The 19,691-nt window shown below is 61.8% G+C and overlaps 2 protein-coding genes across 3 annotated transcripts; one reads left to right on the forward strand and one right to left on the reverse strand.

Annotated features, from left to right (window-relative positions):
* Window positions 1-451: 451 nt before the first annotated feature.
* RGP1 (RGP1 partner of RAB6A GEF complex) lies at window positions 452-9,020 on the reverse strand. Of its 2 annotated transcripts, none has more exons than XM_088152953.1 (8): window positions 8,864-9,020; window positions 7,072-7,208; window positions 5,353-5,436; window positions 4,943-5,092; window positions 4,720-4,869; window positions 4,001-4,128; window positions 3,732-3,909; window positions 452-3,435 (listed from the first exon to the last, which is right to left on the reverse strand). In XM_088152953.1, exons 1-8 carry the CDS (start codon window positions 8,977-8,979, stop codon window positions 3,212-3,214), a joined length of 1,167 nt encoding a protein of 388 aa, XP_088009079.1. In that variant the 5' UTR covers window positions 8,980-9,020; the 3' UTR covers window positions 452-3,211. The 2 variants fall into 2 exon arrangements, with proteins under 2 accessions (XP_088009079.1, XP_015746410.1); XM_015890924.3 differs by lacking the exon at window positions 8,864-9,020 and adding an exon at window positions 7,336-7,599.
* A 66-nt stretch (window positions 9,021-9,086) lies between these two features.
* On the forward strand, window positions 9,087-17,849 carry GBA2 (glucosylceramidase beta 2). Its single transcript, XM_088152952.1, has 17 exons — window positions 9,087-9,377; window positions 9,451-9,542; window positions 9,626-9,741; window positions 9,886-10,104; window positions 11,209-11,448; window positions 12,064-12,166; window positions 12,244-12,397; window positions 13,021-13,146; window positions 13,561-13,736; window positions 13,869-13,973; window positions 14,275-14,382; window positions 14,916-15,067; window positions 15,151-15,257; window positions 16,534-16,676; window positions 16,768-16,883; window positions 16,988-17,179; window positions 17,258-17,849. Exons 1-17 carry the CDS (start codon window positions 9,163-9,165, stop codon window positions 17,486-17,488), a joined length of 2,595 nt encoding a protein of 864 aa, XP_088009078.1. The 5' UTR covers window positions 9,087-9,162; the 3' UTR covers window positions 17,489-17,849.
* The last annotated feature ends 1,842 nt before the right edge of the window (window positions 17,850-19,691 follow it).

Below are 19,691 nucleotides of genomic sequence, written 5' to 3' on the forward strand. Positions count from 1 at the left end.
CAACAATGGAACAGACTGTCTTGGGCAGTGGTAGAGGTGTTTGACACAGAGTGGACTTCCATCTGTTGGGGATGCCATAGGAATGGATGCCTGCGATGGGCAGGGGGTAGAACCAGAAGAACTCCAAGCTCTCTTCCAGTCCGTACCTTCTATAACTCTGTACAGTCTTTCCCAGCAGCCTCACGTGGATATCAAGAAGCATAGAAAAATGGAATTATGCAGGACACCCAAGATAATTCCCAAGGGAGGTAAAACAATGTGAAGCAACACCGGGGCTCTCTTCTTTCCTCAAAAACACTCCAGTCAATAGTGAACAGAAGGGGCTGAGAGATCCAGGAGTATCAACAGGACCACACTCCCCCATGTCTGCTGGAAGAGATCACTTCCCTCCACAGAGTGCTTTCTGCTTTCATGCAGCCTGGCGGTGAGACACCAGCAAAACACAACTCCATATAATTATTTCCATTTATTTGGCAATTGCTCACTTAAATACACAAGGAAAGTCACACTCATCATACCAAAATTTCTGTCCTAAAAAAGGTAAAATGAAGTAACTGAGTCTACAGAGCAATTTATCCCAGGTATGCGTATTAAAAAAGTGGATGGCCAGTCAAACTGCACTGATCAAAATAAGAGTTGACTGGAAGATGTAAGGGGTTCGGCAATGTTGTTGGAGAGTCACGTAGTACACAATACAAGGAAGAAAAAGATTCTAACATTAAACCCAGAGCACTTCCACTGCTCTTAAAATAAGCATATTCCGCATTGGGAATATTACTACAATATCAGTAATAGTTCGGCTCGCTACGAAAGTCTATATTGTGGACAGGTGCCTCACGCCTTACGCAAGCACTGCCCCAGCAATCATTTCCTTTAAGATTGGGGAGGGGAGGGGAACTGCGGAGTAGCATTAATAACCTCAGAAACCAGAGTCAATGGAGGCCCTTACCAGACAAGTGGGGAAGGGCCCAAGACGAGCAGTGGCCTGGCTGAACCGATCTGAAGACCGACTACTCTTCCTTGGGACACAGGCAATGAAACAAGCAGACCCCTAGATGCCAAAGGGACATCTGGGTTAACAGAAATTCAAATTGCAGTTTAGGGCAGATGGGACTTGTCTACCAACCAATGCCGCCAACAGCGGCATCATCCGTCCAACAGCACTGAAGGGCCAGGGAGGAGCCTGCTGCTTTGGAATGGTGCCCACAGCACCTCCTGCCCACCAGAACTGCTGGGGCACCAGCTGCCTGCCCTCCTCGCCCAGAGGTGCTCCCTCCACCAAGAGGACGGCTATACTGCTTATGGTATCAAGCGCTGGGCCTTCTGTTCCTCCAGCCTCAACCAAGTCACTAGTGGGCGAGGGAGAGGGAGGTGGGGGGTCTGATTCGAGAAATCCCTTCCAAGGTTACTGGGAATGCAACGGAGTGTGTTAACCCCCGGAAGCCAATCTGTTCATTATCCCTGCAGCCACAAATTTGCCATGACAGCGCAACCTTCGCTAGGCAGCGATCCACCCATGCCGAGGCACCACTTCTGGGGCCCTGCCTATCAACTGCTCTTCTCCAGGCCGAAACCCAGCCCAAGGGTACCATTTGCCTCAGAGCCTGGGGGATGCCTGTGGTTGGCGAGCAAGAGAAACGGAACTTAAAAGAGACATAAAAAAATCCAGCCAAGGTCAATACTCATCTAACTCTGCACACTGCAAATGCAGCCACTAGACGATCCCTAGCCACTGTTCTCTTTTCACAAGTTGTGCAAACAAACCTGAAACATTTACATATCACCCCCAGATGCCAGAGAGAACAGCTCAGGCACTGGAAGGGTGGCGGGGGTGGGCAGGCCGGGACATTTTACTTGGTTTTCCACGAAGGGAGAAACCAGTGCTGGACTGAGGGATGAAAACATGGCCAGACAGGTGGAGCCAAAAGAGAGGCTGAGGCGTGGACATCACACAAGGCCACAGGTTCAGCATATCTGTGCACGTGTGTGTCAGGCTGAAGCAGCAGCAATCTACCCAGCCGGAAGACCCCTCTGCTGCATCGGCCTTGCAAGAGGAGCAGCCTGCTTGCCGCTCACCCCCAGTGACTCCATCCGGCCCTCCCTGCCCAGGTCTCGAAGGCCTCAACCCCCAGGGTCAGCAGTGCCCGCAGGTAGAGGCACAAGGCTGAGAGTTGACGCAAGGACAGGGCCTGGGCTATGCCCAGTTTCCACTGCCACCTCCAAGCCAGGACTGGGCTTGGTTCAGCTCAAGCAAACACTTCCAGGTAGAAAGGGTATTCCCCTGCTCGCCAGAGGACCCAGTGTACTTTTAAGTGGCTGAACTCCAAGTGTCGCCTCCTTTCTTAAGCAGGTCCCTCCCAGCACCCGTGATATGGAGAACAGCCCCATTCTGCACCGCAACCACCCTTCCATCCCCCTCCCCCAGGGCAAAAAGAACAGCACGCGGTCTGTTCTCCTTGTCCTCCCCCATCCCACAGCCTCCTTTGCCCCACTCCTGAGCCACATTTCCTGGGCAGCAACCAGGACCGCAGGCAGGTGTTTGAATCCAAGAACAAGCCCAAGGAGGGCCATTGGTCTGGCATCGCCTCCCGATACCAGTTGCCAGGGTTGCGGGCGGAAGAGGGCGCTGTCTCTGTCTCCTGCCTGCAAGCCCCCGCGGGCATCTGGGTGGTCAGGTGTGCTGTGGCCTGCCCAGCAGGGCTGTCCCTGGGGCTCCTACCTCCACATCAAAGCCTCGCTCAGAGTGCCACTTTCAGGTCGCAGGGCAAGGCCCCTCCTCCAGGCACGCCTGAGAAAACCAGGCCAGGCAAAGACAGGCAGGCTTTGTCCTGAAGGGGGGCACTGCCATGGGCACACAAACAGGCTAGGAGTTAAAGAACTATTTAACCGATACACAAAACAGCATGCTGGGTGGGGCAGACGAGCAAAAAAGAGCCCCCCTCCCATTTCAGCCTTGCAATCGTTTCATAAGGTGCAGGGTGGGGGCGCAGGTCTGGCAACGTTCTCCACGGGCAGGGGGACCAGGAAGATGCCATGCCTTGCCTGCTACGTCCTGCCGACAGCCCTGATATGCTGGAGACGATGGAGTCCTGGGGCTTCAGGCAGCGTGAGAAGAAGCCTTCCCAGGGCTACACACGCACACTGGACCTCAGCCACCAGCCAGCCCAAGAAGGTGCGGTGGTCCTCCCTCACCAAGAACTTGTGCAGCTGCTCAGATGGTGAGCGAGCTGGAGCTAGGAAGCTGGGAGACGGAGGTGGCCAGGAGGGGGCTGGTGGGCAGCACCTTGATGGGCAGGTCCCAGCTGAAAGTATCTACATCCATCTGCTCCACTCCCGCCCAGCTGACGGCTTCTGACTGGTCCTTGGTGGTCACGGGCCCCTCTGCCACGTCTCGGGCGGTGACAAACTCAAAGTGGAGCCTCCACTGGAGGGACACTGCAGAAGGAGGGAGAGCACAGGCACTCAGGGCAAGTGGAGCCAGGCTGGCTTTTGGAGTGGACAGCTGGCCTGCTTCCCCCACCAAACCGGGAGCATGAGATCAGCCCCCCACCGTTGCCCCAGCTCCCAAAGCAGGAGGAGGGGAAAGGAGGCTCCTGGGAGGCTCCTGGTTCTCTCAGCTCACTCGGTGGGGAACTCGCCTATTAGGGGGACTGGTGCACAGCCACTCCCAGAAGATGAGGGCTTTTTCAGGTGCAGCCACCCAGCGAGGCAGAGGCGCACGCGTGGCTCACCAATGTTGGTGCTGAATCCCGGGGCTGAGCTGAGGGGGATGGGCAGGCTGAAGCTGGTCCTGGAGGTGTGCAGGCAGGATTCCTGGTGCCGGGCGTGGGTGCTGTAGGACACGGCCTGCCCCCTCCGGCGCTGGAAAGCCTCCTGGACCCGCTCCTCCGTCTGCAGGCTCACCAGGTACTGGCAGAGACAGGAGCCTGTGAACAAAGGCAGCCTCCCGCCCGTCTGCGCCCCAGGCAACCCCCGAGGGGTGCCAGGGCCCCGCCCTCACCTGCAGACATGGCGTATCCCCCTCGGAGAAGCTGAACGTCCCAACCACGTCCTCCCCAATCTTGTAAATGGTCTTGAAGATGCAGAAAGTGGCCACTCGGCCCCAGGCGTTGCTGATGTTGAACAAGTCTGGGAACAAAGGCAGTGATGTCACGAGACGGGAGGGAGGAGGGGAGCAGCGCTGTGGCCCAGCCCAGCACAGCCCCCAAATGACACAGCAGGTGCTTATGCAGCAAGGGGGGCCTCTGCCTGGGGCTGAGGGGCATGTGGGGAGCCGCCTCCCAAGGCTAACGAAGGTCCCCAGGGTGGAGTTTGTAAAACAGGCAGGGCAACTTCAGTCAACGGGCTGTAAGTGGGAGGGGGCTGCTGCCCTCAGCCTCAAGAGAGAAATGCTCGTTGGCCTGCCTGGGGCAGGAGTGGGCCGCGGGACTCGGCCAGAGCCCAGCCCAGCCCGGCCCAGCTTTCCTCTGGGCTCACCCACACACAGCACAGGATATGAGGCTTTCTCCCAAAGGGAACCGTTCGGCAGAAACCCAAGCATTGGCAGTAGGAGGGGGTGGCCACAGGTGAAGCCCCCCAGGAGGGCTGGAAGCCAAGGATGGGGTCCACAGCTCCAGAGGCCATTATGCTTTGTGGCTGGAAGGGAAACGAGGGAGGTGGGCTGTGAGGGATCATCTGGTGGGGTGGAAAGGCCACATTGTGGGACGGAAGGTGACCTACGCAAACTCCGTCGCGAAGTAGCAACTGTCAGGAGCTCTGTGGCCAGGTCTGCCAGCCGGGAAGACTTCTTCATGCTGCCTTCTTCCTCCTCCAAGAACGGGTTGGAGGGGGCGACAGCCTCATCCTGGGGGAAGGGGTAGTCTCCGAGCCCTAGGGAGACAGGGCACAAAGGTCAAAGGCCTGGCAGGCTGGCATTCCAGGCCAGAGGCCAAGGGTGGCTTACCCTGGAGCACCAGCACTCGGAAGGGGACCCGGAGGAGCTTGATGGCAGAATTCACCCGCTGGCAGCCGATGGTCAGCTTGTAGACATACTTCACTGCCTGGCCACGGAAGGAGGGCGGCCCGTCCACCGGCAGCGTCTCGCAGTAGGAGTCTGGGGACAGAGAGAGGGGAGGGGGCAGCTGAGCCAGCCCAGCCAAGATAGGCGGCCAGCTTTTGGGCAGGCAGAGAAACCCCTGGATGCCACAGCAGCTCCCTTGATTCTTGTCAGATGGGTGAGGTGTGGCGGGTACCCGCTTCTCCCGTTCTGCCCTCAGCCCGCTCCTGCTGGCCCTACAGCTCTGGCTTGACCAGTCTCCCATCCGCCCACATCGCCCCCATGCGCAACTTGGGAGAAGAGTAGGCAGTGCTCACAGCTTTTGGACTCGCCGGGATCCAGCCTCAAGTCGCAGAAGAGGATCTTTGGGGGGGTCGACAGGATGCACTGACCCCGCTCTCCTGCAAGACAATGCATGTCACTGGTCCTGACCCACAGCAAGGGCCTCCCTTTTTTTTTTTAAAATATCACTTTTATTAAGAATTTTGATTATAATAATATCTAATACAAGCTAGACTTAAAAAACAAGATTGGAAAGCAGTAAAAAATGCAAAAAAAAAAAATTAAGGAATATACAAAGCGACTTCTAATCTTTATTATAAGTATAAACAAATTTGGTGACTCTTGTCCTCCTCTGAATCTACAAATATTTATCTCTTCATCCCATATCTCATCTCTTATTTATAAACAACCCCAAAAAATGTCATCTTTTCAGTCCTGGCATCAGCAGAAATTCCATAAAAGGTTACCGGAAATAACAACATATGTTGTTTTAAACTTGATCAAATAAACCAAGTTTATATTCTTTCCTTTTACTTCTAACAGTCTTTAGCTCATTCAAATATTGTCGAATTAGATTTCTCTTAATTTCTTCTTTGTCTCGTTGCACAGACCTCTTCAAGGCTTTAACAAGCCTGTTTTGTAAATCTTCTTAATTTGTCATTTATATTTCCCTTTTAAATTTTAAAACATCAGCCGTTTTTTTTTGTAGATCCAACTAAACATCCTATTCTAAGTCTTTCTCTTGGCCTGCCAGTTGTAAAGCCATTTTTAATACCATCTCTATCTTGTCAGCTAGAATTTGTTCTACGTCTGTCATTTCTTCAATAACGCGTTTTGGACACAATCTATCCGTAGAGGCAGATATCCATGGCTACAGATAGTCCTTGCCTAATGACCATAATTCGGATTGGAAACTGGGTCACTGAGCAAAGCTGTCGTTAAGCAACACACCCACGTGACTGCTTTGCTCAACTATTGCAATCTGGGCACTCCTGATTGTGGCCGTTAAGCAATCTCCCAGATCATTAAGTGGATGGCGTGAAAGAGCTGACTGCTGAAGGATTTCAGCTCCCCAAGAAGCTAAAATTCTTCAGCAGTCAGCTTTTTTGCTCAGTCCTCTTTCTCCTCCCCTGCCAGCTCCAAAATTGCTCACCAGTGTCCCCTCTGCTCAGGGAAGCCGGCAGAGAAGACTGCAAATGGCAATCACATGATTGTGGGGTGCTTGGTAGCTGGCTGTAAACGTGAGCCGCTTGCCAAGCACCAAAAAGCAGCCACGTGACAGCGGGGGGGGAGGGGGCGATGTTTTATGATAGCCAGAAGTGCTTTATGGGCCATGCTGTAATTTTGAATGTTCGTTAAACCAATGGTTGTTAAGCAAAGACTACCTGCGCTAATTTCTGACTGCATTCTTTGAAAGTCTCCTTCAATATTTTCATTGATATGCTTTGCCACCTTCTACAGGCTGGTAAATCTTTCCTGCACCTAAGAACTTTAGTCCCTTCTAGCGTCCAGCTTTTGAAATCATGAAACTGCTTATCTTTGTTTTGCCTTGTAAAAACCAAAACAGAATCTGTTTCCCATGAGAAGCTGTTTGCTCTTTACAATTTTTGCTCCTTCGCAGAGCTGTCTTCAGTTCAGACCAGCAAGGGCCTCCCTTTCCCAGAAGTCAAACTTGGACCCTCCTGGGTCAGGCAGCAGGCACCAGCCCCACGAGGGACGCTCCCGCCAGGCTCCTCCCTTGACATGCAACTTACCTCTGTTGGGCACAAAGACGGTCTCGTTTTCCGCCTGGGCATCGTAGCTGGTGTCTTCTGAAGGTGGCAGAGCCACCCTGCTCTCGCTGGCATGCAACTGGCAGTGGATCTGAGCACTGGCCCAGGCCAGCATTTCACTGGAAGAAAGGAAGAGGACAGGGCAGGCAAAGAGAGAAATGGAAGTGAATGCCAGGGCCAGGCCACTTGGCAGGTCACAGCCAGCATCCCCTGAAAAGAAATAAAGCCCACAGATGGCAAATGCACCTTCTCCCACCAGACAAAGCCATCTCCAGAAGTTGTTTCTGGCTTCCCAGCAGACAATGCTGTTTCCTACATAAGGCCCTTGCCAGCCCTGACATTCGGCTGTTGTTGCTGCCGCCTCCTCCTCCTCCTCCAGTGGTGACAGGACTGGCTCCCCGTTTCATCTGGGACCACAGTGCCAGACCCTGCTCAATCCTTGCAGCAGACTCTCTTTGGGATTTCAGGATGCCAGGAGAGAACTTGGCGCGGGAACGGCACTGCTCCATTCAGTCCACAAGGCTTTCTAATCAGCAGGTACCTTTGGCACTGGTGCGGCTGGCTACGTGCAAGAGCCCACTTCTCATGAAATTATTCACGTCTTCCTCTCCTACAGTCCCGATGCTGCAGCCAGCTGGCCTGAGTGTGGCCCCGGCCAGGGGAGGGCCCGGGGCTCTGGCTCTGCCGCTGAGCTGCGGTTAGGAAGCCGCCGGGCAAAGGCCCTCCTGGCCACAGCTGCAACCTGCTCTCGAGCAGGAGTCCTGAGTCCAGAAGGACTCCCAGACTGCGCCCCGGGTCTGTTTGCAACCCCATCCGGTGCTCTGCGAAAACGTTTATCTAAAGCATTCAGACTCCCCCTCTCAGCCGAGCGATTCTGGCAAGCTACCGACACAGAAAGCACAACGCAAAGGGAGATGCGCCCCGGGGATCTGTCCGGGGTCAACGCTCTTCGCTGCAATGTCGCCCGCTTACACCGGCGCAACGAAGAGCCCCGGGCGCCGGCCGGGGCCTGGGCGACCCCGCCGCGACCCCCTTCGCGCGCACCCAGCTCCGCGGAGGACCCCGCGCTGAGCGCGGCTCCTCCAGCCACCGCGATCGAAGGGCGGCTGCGGTCGGCCCCGCTAAACGCCCTACTCCGTCCGCGGCCGCCTCGCCGAAAAGAGGGCGGCGAGCGACCGGCAGCCGCGCGCAGGCCCGGCCCGGCGCCTTTCCGACCAGCCCCCGCCGGCCTCTGGCGGCGCCTTCTGCGTGCTTGCCGGCCCCCGGCGGGGTCTTCTCCGGGTTTCCCGGGCGCCGCTGCGCGGCGCAGGGCCCGCGGTAGCCGGGTCTTCCTTCCCCCTTTCCGAGGCTCCGGATCGGCCGCGGCCGTGCCCGCTCTCCGGAGGCCCCCGCAGCGTAGGGTAGGAGGCGGCGGCCGCCAGGCCGTGCCCGGCCCCCGCTGCCCGTCCGCGCGAGGGCGCGCTGCGCTGCGCCAGGCCCGAGGTGCCCGCGCGACGGGCCGCTGGGCCCGGAATGGCCCGCCGCGCTGGGGCCGCGGGCGCCGAATCCGGCGAGGCCGAGCCGGGGGCCCGGATCGCGGCCGGCGCGCTTCGGGAGGCGGCCCCGGCTGCCGCGACGGGCCCTCACACCCTCCCACCCGCCGGCCGCGCAGCGAGCGAGGGCCGAGCGACGGACGCGGCGGCGGCGGCGGCGGCGGCGGCCTCGGGCGGGCCCGCCGGGGGGGCTCCGGGGCCGGCCGCTGGGCGGCGGGGGGGCGGGCAGGGGGCGCGCCCACCTGGAGGCGGAGGTGGCGTCGGGCGGGAGCGGGTTGCGCAGCGTCACCAGGCACTCCAGCGCCTCCCCGGCCAGGAACGCGGCGCCCCGCAGCAGTGCCGCCGACACCTCGATCATGGCCGCGGCGCGCGGGGCGGGGCGGGGCGGGCGGGCGCACGCGCGCTGGCCGGCTGCTGGCTGGCTGGCCGGCCGGGGGGGCGGGCTCTCGGGGGCGGGGCGCCGCCCGGCCCCGCCCAGGCGCTTTCCGGCGGGCGCGGGCCGTTGCGCTGCGCTGCGCTCCGGTGCGCCGAGCCGGGCCGCATGGCGACGCGGGGCTGCGCGGGCTGCGGGCGGGAGGCGCGCGGGGCGGGGGCAGAGCTGATGGGCCGCTACGAGGGCCGCGCGGCGGGGCGCGGCGTGCCGCGGTTCGGGTGGCGGCTGTGCCTGGCCCACCGCTTCGCCGAGCGCAGGAAGCCGCTGCAGGCCGCCGACGTGCCCCCCGCGCACGCCCTGCGGCACCTGGGGCTGGCCGTCAGGTAGGGCGCCGGGCCTTCCGGGGGGGCGCCTGCGCCGCGCCTCCCGCGCCCGGCTGACGTGCCCCGCCCGCAGGTACCTCGGCTGGTGGTACCGGAAGACCCGCGTGGAGAAGCGGCGGCCCTTCATCGACCTGCTCCAGCCGCAGCCGCTGCGCCCGATCTACGGTGAGGGGCGCGGGGGGCGCGGGAGGTGCGGGGGGCGCGGGGGGCGCGAGCGCTGACCGCCCTCCCCTCCCCGCTCTCCGCAGGCTGCCCGCTGGGGGGCCTGGGCGGAGGCACCGTCACGCGCGGCTGGCGTGGGGACTTCTGCAGGTGGCAGCTGACGCCCGGCATCTACCACCACCGCGCCGTGGTGGCCGACCAGGTGGGTGCGGGCGGGCGGGCGCGCGGGCGGGCGGGCGCGCGGGCGGGCGGGCGGGCGGGAGTCGCGGGCGCGGGGCCCGGCGGCGGGCGCCCTCCAGCTGCTGCTGCTGCTGCTCCTCCTCCTCCTCCTCCTCGTCCCCGCCAGTTCACGGTCTGCCTGCGCCGGAAGGGCCGGACGGTCTACCAGCAGGTGCTCTCGCCCGAGCGGCCCAGCGGGCTGCAGGGCTGGAACTGGGGCTTCTGCGGCCACTACGCCTTCTACCACGCGCTCTACCCCCGGGCCTGGACCGTCTATCAGTTGCCCGGGCAGGACGTGGCGCTGACCTGCCGGCAGATCACACCCGTCATCCCTCACGACTACCAGGTGAGCCCTCCCCCAGCTGTGGGGGAAGCCCGGCCTCCGCCCCTCCCTCCCCCTCCCTCCCTCCCCCGACTCCCCCAGAGAAAGCCCCGGAGCCAGGACTCCCCTGCCCAGGCCGCCGCTGCTGCGTTGCCCCCCCCCCGTTGCCTCATTGGCCCCTCTCGCCCCGGGCTTGGCTGGGGCTAGAGGGATCTCGTGGCGTCAGCCGGAGCTGGTAGTCAGAGAGGACCTTGGCCTGGGCAGCGCCTGTCGTCATGGGCTGGCCTCCTGTCAAGATTTTCACCCAGAGGCAATGGTGAAACTTCTGGCTTGAGGTGGAGCTTTAAAGGTAGTCGACCTTTTGAGAATACGGGAAAGCAGAACGCGGAAAATTCCTCCACAGGGAGAGACGTTGCTCCCCCAGGTTGGCCGCCGTGCCCCCCGCCCCCCTGCGGCTCTCCTCGCTCTCCAGTTCGTGGAGGCCAGGGGAGCTACGTGGGCAGCCGGATGCCCCTCTGAAGACCCAAGAGCGGCACTGCCAGGGCCGGGGGAAGAGCGTTGCTCCCCAGAAACCGTCCGTAGAACGGTCTCCTTGTCCGACCACCTCTGTAGCATGGCCGGGCCTGAATCCAGTCCAGTTTGTCCCTCTGTCTTTTGGGAACGCAGCCGGTCTCTTAGCGGGCTGCAGCCGGTCTCTTAGCGGGCTGCGTGACGAAAGCTGTGATGTGGCTGATTGGCTTGGGTACCGTGTGTGGGTTCCTAATCTGGGTTTGGGGATCAGCACGTCACAGGAACCCGGTCTTTGAGCCAAGGAGGCTGGAGAAGGAGAAAGCCCACTAGGGACGTGAGGGGACAGAGCCCTCCGGAAAGGCTTCCCCTACCGAATTCAGTGCCACAAGAGGGAGCGGCGGATTCCTTTAGGAGGGACGTGATAAAATGCTGGCGGAGGACGGGCTGCTAGCGCCTTCTAGCCAAAGCTTTGGGCGGGGGAGCGTTTGCTTCTGAATCCCATCTCACTCAAGTGCTCCTGGAAGGGAGCCGGGGGTGGGCGGCCAGACCAGGCAGGCCTGGGGTCTGAGGCTGTGTGGCTCCTCTGAGGTGCTCAGTCCACCTGTGTCGTGCGCTTAGGATTCGAGCCTCCCTGTGGGAGTTTTTGTCTGGGAGGTGGAGAATGAGAGCGCAGAGGAGGTGGAGGTCTCCATCATGTTCACCTTCCAAAACGGCATGGAGACCAAGGAGGACCGGCGAGGCGGGCACTGGAATGAGCCCTTCAGCCTGGAGAAGGAGGGCTGCTGCGTCCGTGGCGTGATGCTGCACCACGTTACTCCTGTGAACCCCTATACCCTGGCCATCTCTGCCCGGGAAAAGGTAAGCCCCTGGGAGACCCCAGGCAGCCCAGAGGCCGGCTTCCCCGGAAGACTTAAAGATGGCCCAGGGCAAGCGGGGTGAGAGAGCCATTCGTTGGGCAGCGGCCTGAAGTGCGGGTGGCTGGGAAAGGCCCGAAACGCTTGGCTGTCCACGGGGCCCTTTGGGGCTCCTCTTGCAGGCCTGTGGGAGGGGGCTTCTTGAAGTTCAACAAAGATCAGGAGCACCTCTTGGTACGTAGCTTTGCTGGTTCTGGCTTCTCTGCGGCTTCTCTACTTACAGCTCCCTGAGGGGCGAGTGCTCTTGTTTAAGGGAAGGGCCGGTAGGTGAATTCCCACCTCCAGTGCACGCGCCTCTGGGTTTTAGATGGCTCCCTTGCCAGTGGCCCCCCAGCCGGCTCTAAGGGTGCCTCCGTTCCTCCTGCGACGCCCGTGGCTGCCTTGGAGCTCCAAGGCCACGGCTCCAGTTGCTGCCCCCTTGGCGCTCTCTTGACTCTTGTCCTGCCCAGACAAGGCTGGGCGGGAGGAGCCTGGCCTATCCTACCCCTGCTGCCTCTTGGCACTGGCCTCTGCCAGCTGCAGATGGACTGGATCGTTTCCTTCTTTCTTGGCCCCTCAGGCAGGCGTCACCGTTACCCATTTCACAGCCTTCAACCCTGCTGGCACGGGACAGGAGGTTTGGCAGGATCTCCTGGCAGATGGCCGGCTGGCATCTCCTCCAGGTGAGTCCTGGGCTGTGGAAGGCAATCAGAGAAGGGCAGGAGGCTCGGCCCCTGACCTGCAGGGCTCTCTCTTGTAGGTCAGAGTCCCCCCACAGAGAAGGGGGAGGCTTGTGCAGCAGCAGTTTGTGCCACACGCGTGGTGGCAGGCCATGGTCACGGAGTGCTGGAGCTGGGCCTGGCCTGGGACATGCCTTGCATTCGCTTTGGATCTAGGGAGAAGGAGCATCATCGGTGGGTGTTTCCCGGGAAGGACTGGCTCATGGGGGGTCTCTGTGCCCACCTGCTCTCTTTCTCTCGGGAGGGTGACCTGCGTGGCTCTGCCAAGAGTGGGCCTCTTCTGCTCTGCGAAGTGGAAGCCGGCGGTCTCCAGGGCTGTGCGGCCAGGGAGCGTGCTCACCCCACGGGGGCTGCAGCGTGAAGTTGTCTCTCTTTCCCCGAAGGGCTAATGCATCTGGTTTCATCAGAGAGCCTTCCCCTCTGGGCTGGCCGGGTGACAAATCTGGGAGGGGCAGCGCTGGCACCTAGGCTTGGCCCAAAGGGGCTGGGCGCTGGGGCTTCGGTGGGTGGTTGGAACCCAGCCCCTTTCTTGGCAGCCCACTAAGTCATCCGAAAGACTCACCCCCAGACCACAACGCCGAGAGCTGCTGGGCCTCCTTGCCCAGAGGCTGTCCCGGTTCCTCGGTCAGGGCCAGGCCCCCTGCCTGCTGCTGCCTGCGGGGCAGGGGGAGCGCCTTGCCTGGAGAGTCCTTTGCGTGGGTCGGGGAAGCCGCTCCCAGCTGTCTTTTGCCTCCTGACTGGTGCCAGCAGACCCCGCTCTGGCTGGTTGAGGGTCCCGCCTTCCTCTCTGCCCGCAGGTGGTACACGCGCTTCTTTGGCAGGGACGGGGATGCCTGTCCAGCGCTCTCCCATCATCTGCTCAGCCGCTACAAGGAGTGGGAGGAGAGGATCGAGGCCTGGCAGGAGCCCATCTTGGGGAACAGGTAGCACCCCGGCTGAGCTCTGCAGGGGCTTCGGAGGTGCTGCTCCGGGCCAGATTTCTCCCTCCATCCCTCCGCTGAGGGGCCACGATCCGCTCTGGCCAAACGACGGCCGTAAAACACGGCTGCTTTCAGGCTGTGCTCCTGCCTGGGGCTGTCCAGGCTCCGAGAGCGTGGGGGGCCCTGCCTCCCCCACCACCCCAGCGCCCACTTTGGCTCCGCTTTGCTTCTGCTGGGCTGGTGGCCATGCCCTCTCTGCCCGGGTTACCAGGCCAGGTCTGCATGCCTGCCGGGGTCCTGGCCCTCCCTCTGCGGACAGCCAGCCCTTCGCTTCTCTGGTCGGATCGAGCCCGCCGCTGGGAGGATGCCCAGCTCCCCCGAGGCCCCTGCTGAGGAGCCTCTTCCTGCCTCTTGCAGCGACCTGCCCCCTTGGTACAAGTCAGCCCTCTTCAACGAGCTGTATTTCCTGGCTGACGGAGGCACCCTGTGGGTGGAACTGTTGCCCGAGGACAGGGCTGCGCTGCACGGCGCCCAGGGCCTCTCCCAGCTGCTTCCGGTCTTGCAAGAGTATGGGAGGTTTGCTTATCTGGAAGGTGGGTGCCTGTGAGGCTTTGCCCTGGGTGGCGTCCTGGGGTTCCCCCATGGAGGGGGCCACGAGGGGCTCCCTGGCATAGCGGTGCCCTAATTGATGCCCTGCTGCTGCTGCTGCCGCCGCTTCCTTCTAGGCCAGGAGTACCGGATGTACAATACTTACGACGTCCATTTCTACGCCTCCTTTGCTCTTGCCATGCTGTGGCCCAAGCTGGAGCTTAGCCTGCAGTATGACATGGGTGGGTGCCCTTCTCAGTTCTCTCTTCCCCGCTTTGAGTGTCGGTGCGGCATTCCTCGGCCAGGATTGCAGGAGGCGTGCCCCAGGTGGCGGGTGTTCCTCTTCTTGGCCCCGGTAGGGCTCTGTGGGTGGCAGGGGAAGCCCCCCCCTTGCGCTCCATCTCTGCTGATGCCCTGGCTTGTGCCAAGGGGGCAGTCCTCTTAGCTGGTGGCAGAGTCTCCCAGGCAGAGGGCTGGGTGTGTGGGCCTGGGGCTCTGGGCTGCTCCTGGAGCGGCTGCTAACTCTGCCCTTCCCTGCTCCAGCTGCCGCTGTGCTGAACGAGGATGCGCGCACTCGGCAGTACCTCATGAGCGGGCAGATGGCCCCGGTGAAGCTGCGCAACGTGGTTCCGCATGACGTCGGAGAGCCAGGTGGGGCATCTCCCGTCCGGATGCAGGCCAAACCCGGCTCCCGCGGTCACCGGGTCCGAGGACGTGGCGCGCTTTCAGCCGGCTGTACCTGGCGGTTAGCAAGCGTCGTAGCCGCTGCCGCCCACTGGCCCCGGGCTCGGGGGTCTTGCTGCTTGGGAGGGAGGAGAGGGTGTCGACCTTCCGGGGCTCTCCCTCAGGAAGGCGGGGGGGTCCAGTTCAGCCCCAGGCTTGCCTGAACGCGCCCAAAGGACAGCTCCCCCGGAGCCCTCTCGCCGAGTCCTCATCCTGGAGAAGGGATCGGGGTGCGCGGGACTGCTCCGGTGGGCTGCACGCCCTCTGCCGTTCCGTGTCTTCGGGCAGGAGGAAGCGTTGGGCTTCTCAGCAAAGGCTGCCTTGGGCTGGGCAGAAGCCTTTGGGGGAATGTGGGGCCCCTCCTTGGGCATGCTGCTGCAGGACCCAAGGAGTGTGGCGGGGCCCCTTTGGGCTTGGCTGGGGAGCAGGGCTGCCACACCTACCCCGCTCTCTTCCGCCAGACGATGAGCCCTGGCAGCGGGTCAACGCCTACCTGATACACGACACGGCTGCCTGGAAGGACCTCAACCTGAAGTTTGTGCTGCAGGTCTACCGGGACTACTACCTCATGCAGGAGACGGCCTTCTTGCGGGACATGTGGCCTGTCTGCCAGGTGGGGAGGCGGGCAAGCTGCAGGGCGGGGGCTGCCTGCGACCCACGGGCCCCCACGGACCGCTTCTCCTTTGCCTCCCGCAGGCCGTGATGGACTCGGAACTGAAGTTCGACACCGACGGCGACGGCCTCATTGAGAACTCAGGCTTTGCTGACCAAACGTACGACGCCTGGGTGGCGACCGGGGCCAGGTGAGGGGTGGCAGGAGCCGTGCGCTCAGTCTTCCACCTCGGGGAAGGCTGTGGGCGTAGCCCGGGCGGAGGAGCACCCATTTTCTCGCTGACCCTTCGTTTTTCACTTTCTGGCTTCCTCTTTTCCTTTCCCCTGAGCAGCAGGGGTGGCCGGCCTTCCCTGAGGGGCTTTGAAACCTGCTCCTGCAACCCCATTTTGTGCCTCTAACCTCACCTCGTGTAAAAATCACAAGCAACTCCTGTTGCATCCCAGCTCCAGACCATTGTCGCCTTTCTCTGACGGAGGCTGGTTAGCCAGAGTCTCCGTGACCCAAGCCCAGGCCTCCGTAGCCAGAGGGTGGTGCTGGGGGTCCATTGGGGGCTGAGCCCCTCCTTCCCTGGAACCCAGGGTGCAGCCTGCCCGGGTAGGCCTCGGCAGGGAGAGCTGAGGGCACAGCGTTCCGGCACAGCGTTCCTGGGGCGCTTGAGCTCTGCAGCGGCTGCCTCGGTGGCCTGGCATTAGGCTTCCATTGAGGGGATGGGCCCCCCCCAACAAATATCACCATCCCTGCTGGTTTCTGGGGTACTGCGCAAGGCCAGCAGCTGTAGCCGGGTGCTCTGCTGCCCTTGCCTCATCTGGAGGGGGCTGAGTAGGATGGAGGCGGCCTCCCTGGTTTCCTGCTCTGCAGAGCTAGCAGAACGGAAGGAGGAGCAGCCACCACAGTGGGCAAGTAATGTGGCCTTGATTCGGGGCTTCCTCCGTGGGCCTCTGTGCCTGTCGTGCCAGGAAGATGACCCGGAGGGAAATGGCAAGGCGCGTCACCTCAGCCAAGAGGGCTGAACGCTCCTGAAGGAGGCAGTGTTACGGTTCCCTGGCGTGGCGGGGAGGCAGTAAAGCACCTCTGCTGCTCGGCAATTCTGCTGCCGATTGATGTCAGCCCCACAAGGCAGATGCGATCGGGACAGCGGCTCACTTGAGATGGGCTCTGGTAACAGAAGCTCGCAAGCCGACGGCGCTTCAGCCACCCGGGAAGGAACGGGGGTCACTCTGGACGTCTGCTCTCTCTGCTCACGTGACGGTTCTGGCCTGCTTCCTTCAGGCTCGCCCGTCTGCCCTCCCGACGCCAAGGAAGGGGGATTGTGGGTGCCCAGCCGTCATTCTGAGGGACGTGTGGCAAGTGGGTCTTCCTGGGCCTCCTGGGTGGCAGTGGGGCATCAGGATGCCCCTCTCCCCCCCCCCCGCCCCGGGGCTGCTCGGAGCAGGCTTCCGCCAACCTCTTCTCCTCTGCTTTGCCAGCGCCTACTGTGGCGGCCTCTGGCTGGCGGCCGTTTGCATGATGTGCCGCATGGCCGAGGTCTTGAGGGACGGGGAGGCCTTGGAGAGATACTCAGCTATCCTGGCCAAGGGCGCTGCGGCGTTTGAGAGGCTGCTCTGGAACGGTAGGTCCAAGCCCGGCGGGGCAGCTCCTCCAGGGTGGGTCAGCGGGCCCAGAAAGCCCCCCGGGACCACCACCTCCTCTCTCCGTTGCAGGGAAATACTACAACTACGACAGCGGCCGCAGCCCTTCTTCGGACAGCATCATGTCGGACCAGCTGGCCGGGCAGTGGTTCCTGCGGGCATGTGGGCTGGGCGAAGGGCGGTCCGAGGTGAGGGCCGGTGGGGAGGGGCCTCGCTAGCTGCGAGGGTGGGCCGGGTCAGGCCGGGCCTGGGTGCAGGCCAGTCTGCCAGCAAGTCTTCCTCTGGCCCGCAGGTGTTCCCCCGCAGCCACGTGCTCAGTGCCTTGAAGACCATCTTCGAGCTGAACGTGCTGGGCTTTTCGGGAGGGGCCATGGGGGCCGTGAATGGCATGCGCCCCTCAGGGCTGCCGGACACCTCCAGCTTGCAGTCGGACGAGGTGTGGGTCGGCGTGGTGTACGCCCTGGCTGCCACCATGATCCAGGAGGTGGGTGATGAGGACTGGGGGATGGGTTGCCAGCTTGGTAGGTGCCGGGCTGACTGGACTTCTCTCACCTGCGCGCAGGGTCTCGTGCAAGAGGGCTTCCGCACCGCCGAAGGTTGCTACCGGACCGTTTGGGAGCGGCTGGGGATGGCTTTCCAGACCCCCGAGGCGTACTGCGAGAGGAGGGTCTTCCGCTCACTGGCCTACATGCGCCCCCTCAGCGTCTGGAGTATGCAGCTGGCCTTGGAGCAGCGGGTGGCACAAGGGCACCCCATCCCAGCTCAGCCTGTGGCCAGTTCGGTTCACCCCTGAGCCAGGGAGAGGCGGTCAGGTGCTTTGCTGCCCCTGGCCTCGGAGGTCGTCTCCACGTTGCCGTCTTGCGCTGGAGCTGGTCCGTGGGTGCCATCCGGTCTGCTCCTGGCGGGTGTGAAGGAAGCCTCCCTTGCCCCCTCTGCCTGGCACAGCGGTGCTGCCTTCTCTTGGCTGCCCTCAGGCCAGAGCTGAGCTCTTTTTGCAAGGGGGGCAGCTTATGATGAGCTTGGAAGTCTCAACATTCTTCCGTTTTCAACAAACGCCTCTTTTTTGATTTGCACACAATCAAGTTCTATATAATCTGGAGTTATTTTTAGATGCTGAATAATTTTAATTTAAAATAAATGGAACTCAGCAAGGAGGCTTTGCAGAGCCGTGTGTGAAGGTGGGGCGGGGGACACGTTGCCTGGGTGCTCTAATGTCTCTCTGGTGCGGGTAGAGCTCCTCCCTGCAGACTGGGGGCCCCCGAGTCTGGTCTCCCCCGTGGTGGCTTCCAGGGTGGGAGGCTTTGCTGCAGCCAGGTTGCCAGCGCCTGGTCTCCACCAGGGTCTTGCCAGCCTGTTCTCCGGAGACTTGGGCACAGGTGCACATTCACCAGGGGCGGCATCTAGCCGGGCAGGCCAGGTTTGGGTCGGGGAGGATTTGCCTCCAGTGGCTCCGCAGGGCTGCCATTCCCTTCCTCTGGAAAAGTTCAGAGCTTGCCAGTCCCGCCTGGCCTTTGTGCACTGTGTGTTGGTTGCCTTGAAGCCTTTGTCCGGCACTTTCCCACGTGGTGCGTAATTTTTGACTGGGTCTCGTGGGCTTGATCTTTCATACGTGTTCATTCACACAAACCTGTGACGTGGAGCTCCATGTTGTTCTTGCCCCTGGGCAGTACACCCTCCCTGACCTTAGCAATAACATATGGGCACTCATACGCTGAGATGTTGTCTCATGACCTCTGGGAGGGGACGCGTGGAGGCAGGCCACGTAAAGGGCTCCAGGGGGCCCTAGCTGGGAGGGGAGGATCACCCGGTGCCCCAGAGCTGCTACCAGAGGAGGAGGAGTTGCTGCGCACCCCTGGAAAGCTCTCAGCAGCAGGATTGGGCTCTGGGGGCACCCGACTGGTTCATGGCAACCTGCTGCAGAGCACGCCCAGCTGCATCTGTTCGGCTCCCTGGCCATCCCCCTCTTCTGCAGCTTGCAGTGACTGCGCCACGCGAGACTTTGGCCCCAGCCCAGGGTTTCAGCAGCTTGAGCCCCCCCGGGAGGTCAGAGAAAGCCTGGGTGCTGCTCCACCTTTCTTGGGGGGGGGAGGTGAAGGGACCTATTGTAGGTGGCACTGCATCCCAGTCTGCTGGCCCGTCCTGGGCGGTCTCTGCCCTGAGAATAGTGGCCCTTCATTGAGCGGACCAGGCCTGGGTTAGCCGTGTGCTCAGGAGGCACAGCAGCGGCTCTGGGGCAGCCGCTCTGAATGCTGACCCACCGAGGAAAGCCTCTGGAACAGCCCTTCTTTGGGAGAGCTGTGCTTAGGGGAGCTGCTGAATGCAACGCCCCCCCCCCGCCCGAATGCAGACTTCTGGTGCAAGACACCGCGCAGCCCCTCCCCTAGCTCTGCGTTTGGGGCAGGAAGGGCAGCACCCGGAAAGTGCCTTGCCCAAGACCCCCTGCTGCTGCTGCAGACCCAAGGGAGTGGGGGGGGGGCTGAGCGGAAGAGCTGGAGGGGCGAAAAAGGCCCCACCCAGGAGATGCCCTCAACAGAAAGGGGAAGTGCGGTTTCTGCTGGCGTCCGAGCTCTCTGAGAAACGAGGCGATTGCCCAAGCCTGCTCCTGCCCCCGGGCGTGGGGTTCTTCGGCCAGAGCGAGGCTTGTTGATCGGCGAGAGGGGACAGCGCGGCGCCGATGCCGAGGGGGAAGGCCGAGGGAAACGCCCTGAGCCGGGGCCGGAGGAGGCGGGGGGGGCGCTTAGGGTGTCGCTCCTCTGCTCGAGATCTCTGCGCGATCGGGGCCCTCGAAGTCTGAACCGCTTTCGGGCCTCCTGAGCTGCTGCCGGCGGCCACGTTTCGCAGGAGCCTCTTGAAGCTGCGGGGCGCGAGATTCGCCCGCCTTCCAAAGCAGCCCCCTCCGTCCTCCTGCGGCCTGGCGGGCCAGTGGGCCGCAGGAGGAGAGACGGGCTTTCTCGGCGCCTTCCTCCTGAAAAGGGAACTGCCGCCGTGAAGAGAAA

This window comes from Python bivittatus, unplaced genomic scaffold, assembly GCF_059951505.1.
Source record: "Python bivittatus isolate LINGU-HERP-01145 unplaced genomic scaffold, Pbiv_v1 ctg000570_np1212, whole genome shotgun sequence".
Taxonomy (NCBI): domain Eukaryota; kingdom Metazoa; phylum Chordata; class Lepidosauria; order Squamata; family Pythonidae; genus Python; species Python bivittatus.

Bases quoted from the DNA above. Each gene is read 5' to 3' on its own strand.
- RGP1 (XM_015890924.3), bottom strand. From the start codon at position 7,598: ATGGAGCAGTGCCGTTCCCGCGCCAAGTTCTCTCCTGGCATCCTGAAA. The intron at 3,910-4,000 runs GTGAGGGCGGGG...TGTCTCTGCCAG, and splicing joins GGGATACGCCATGTCTGCAG to TACCTGGTGAGCCTGCAGAC. The intron at 3,436-3,731 runs GTGAGCCACGCG...CTCCTTCTGCAG, and splicing joins GGGATTCAGCACCAACATTG to TGTCCCTCCAGTGGAGGCTC.
- GBA2 (XM_088152952.1), top strand. From the start codon at position 9,163: ATGGCGACGCGGGGCTGCGCGGGCTGCGGGCGGGAGGCGCGCGGGGCG. The intron at 11,449-12,063 runs GTAAGCCCCTGG...TTGGCCCCTCAG, and splicing joins CCATCTCTGCCCGGGAAAAG to GCAGGCGTCACCGTTACCCA. The intron at 13,147-13,560 runs GTAGCACCCCGG...TGCCTCTTGCAG, and splicing joins GAGCCCATCTTGGGGAACAG to CGACCTGCCCCCTTGGTACA.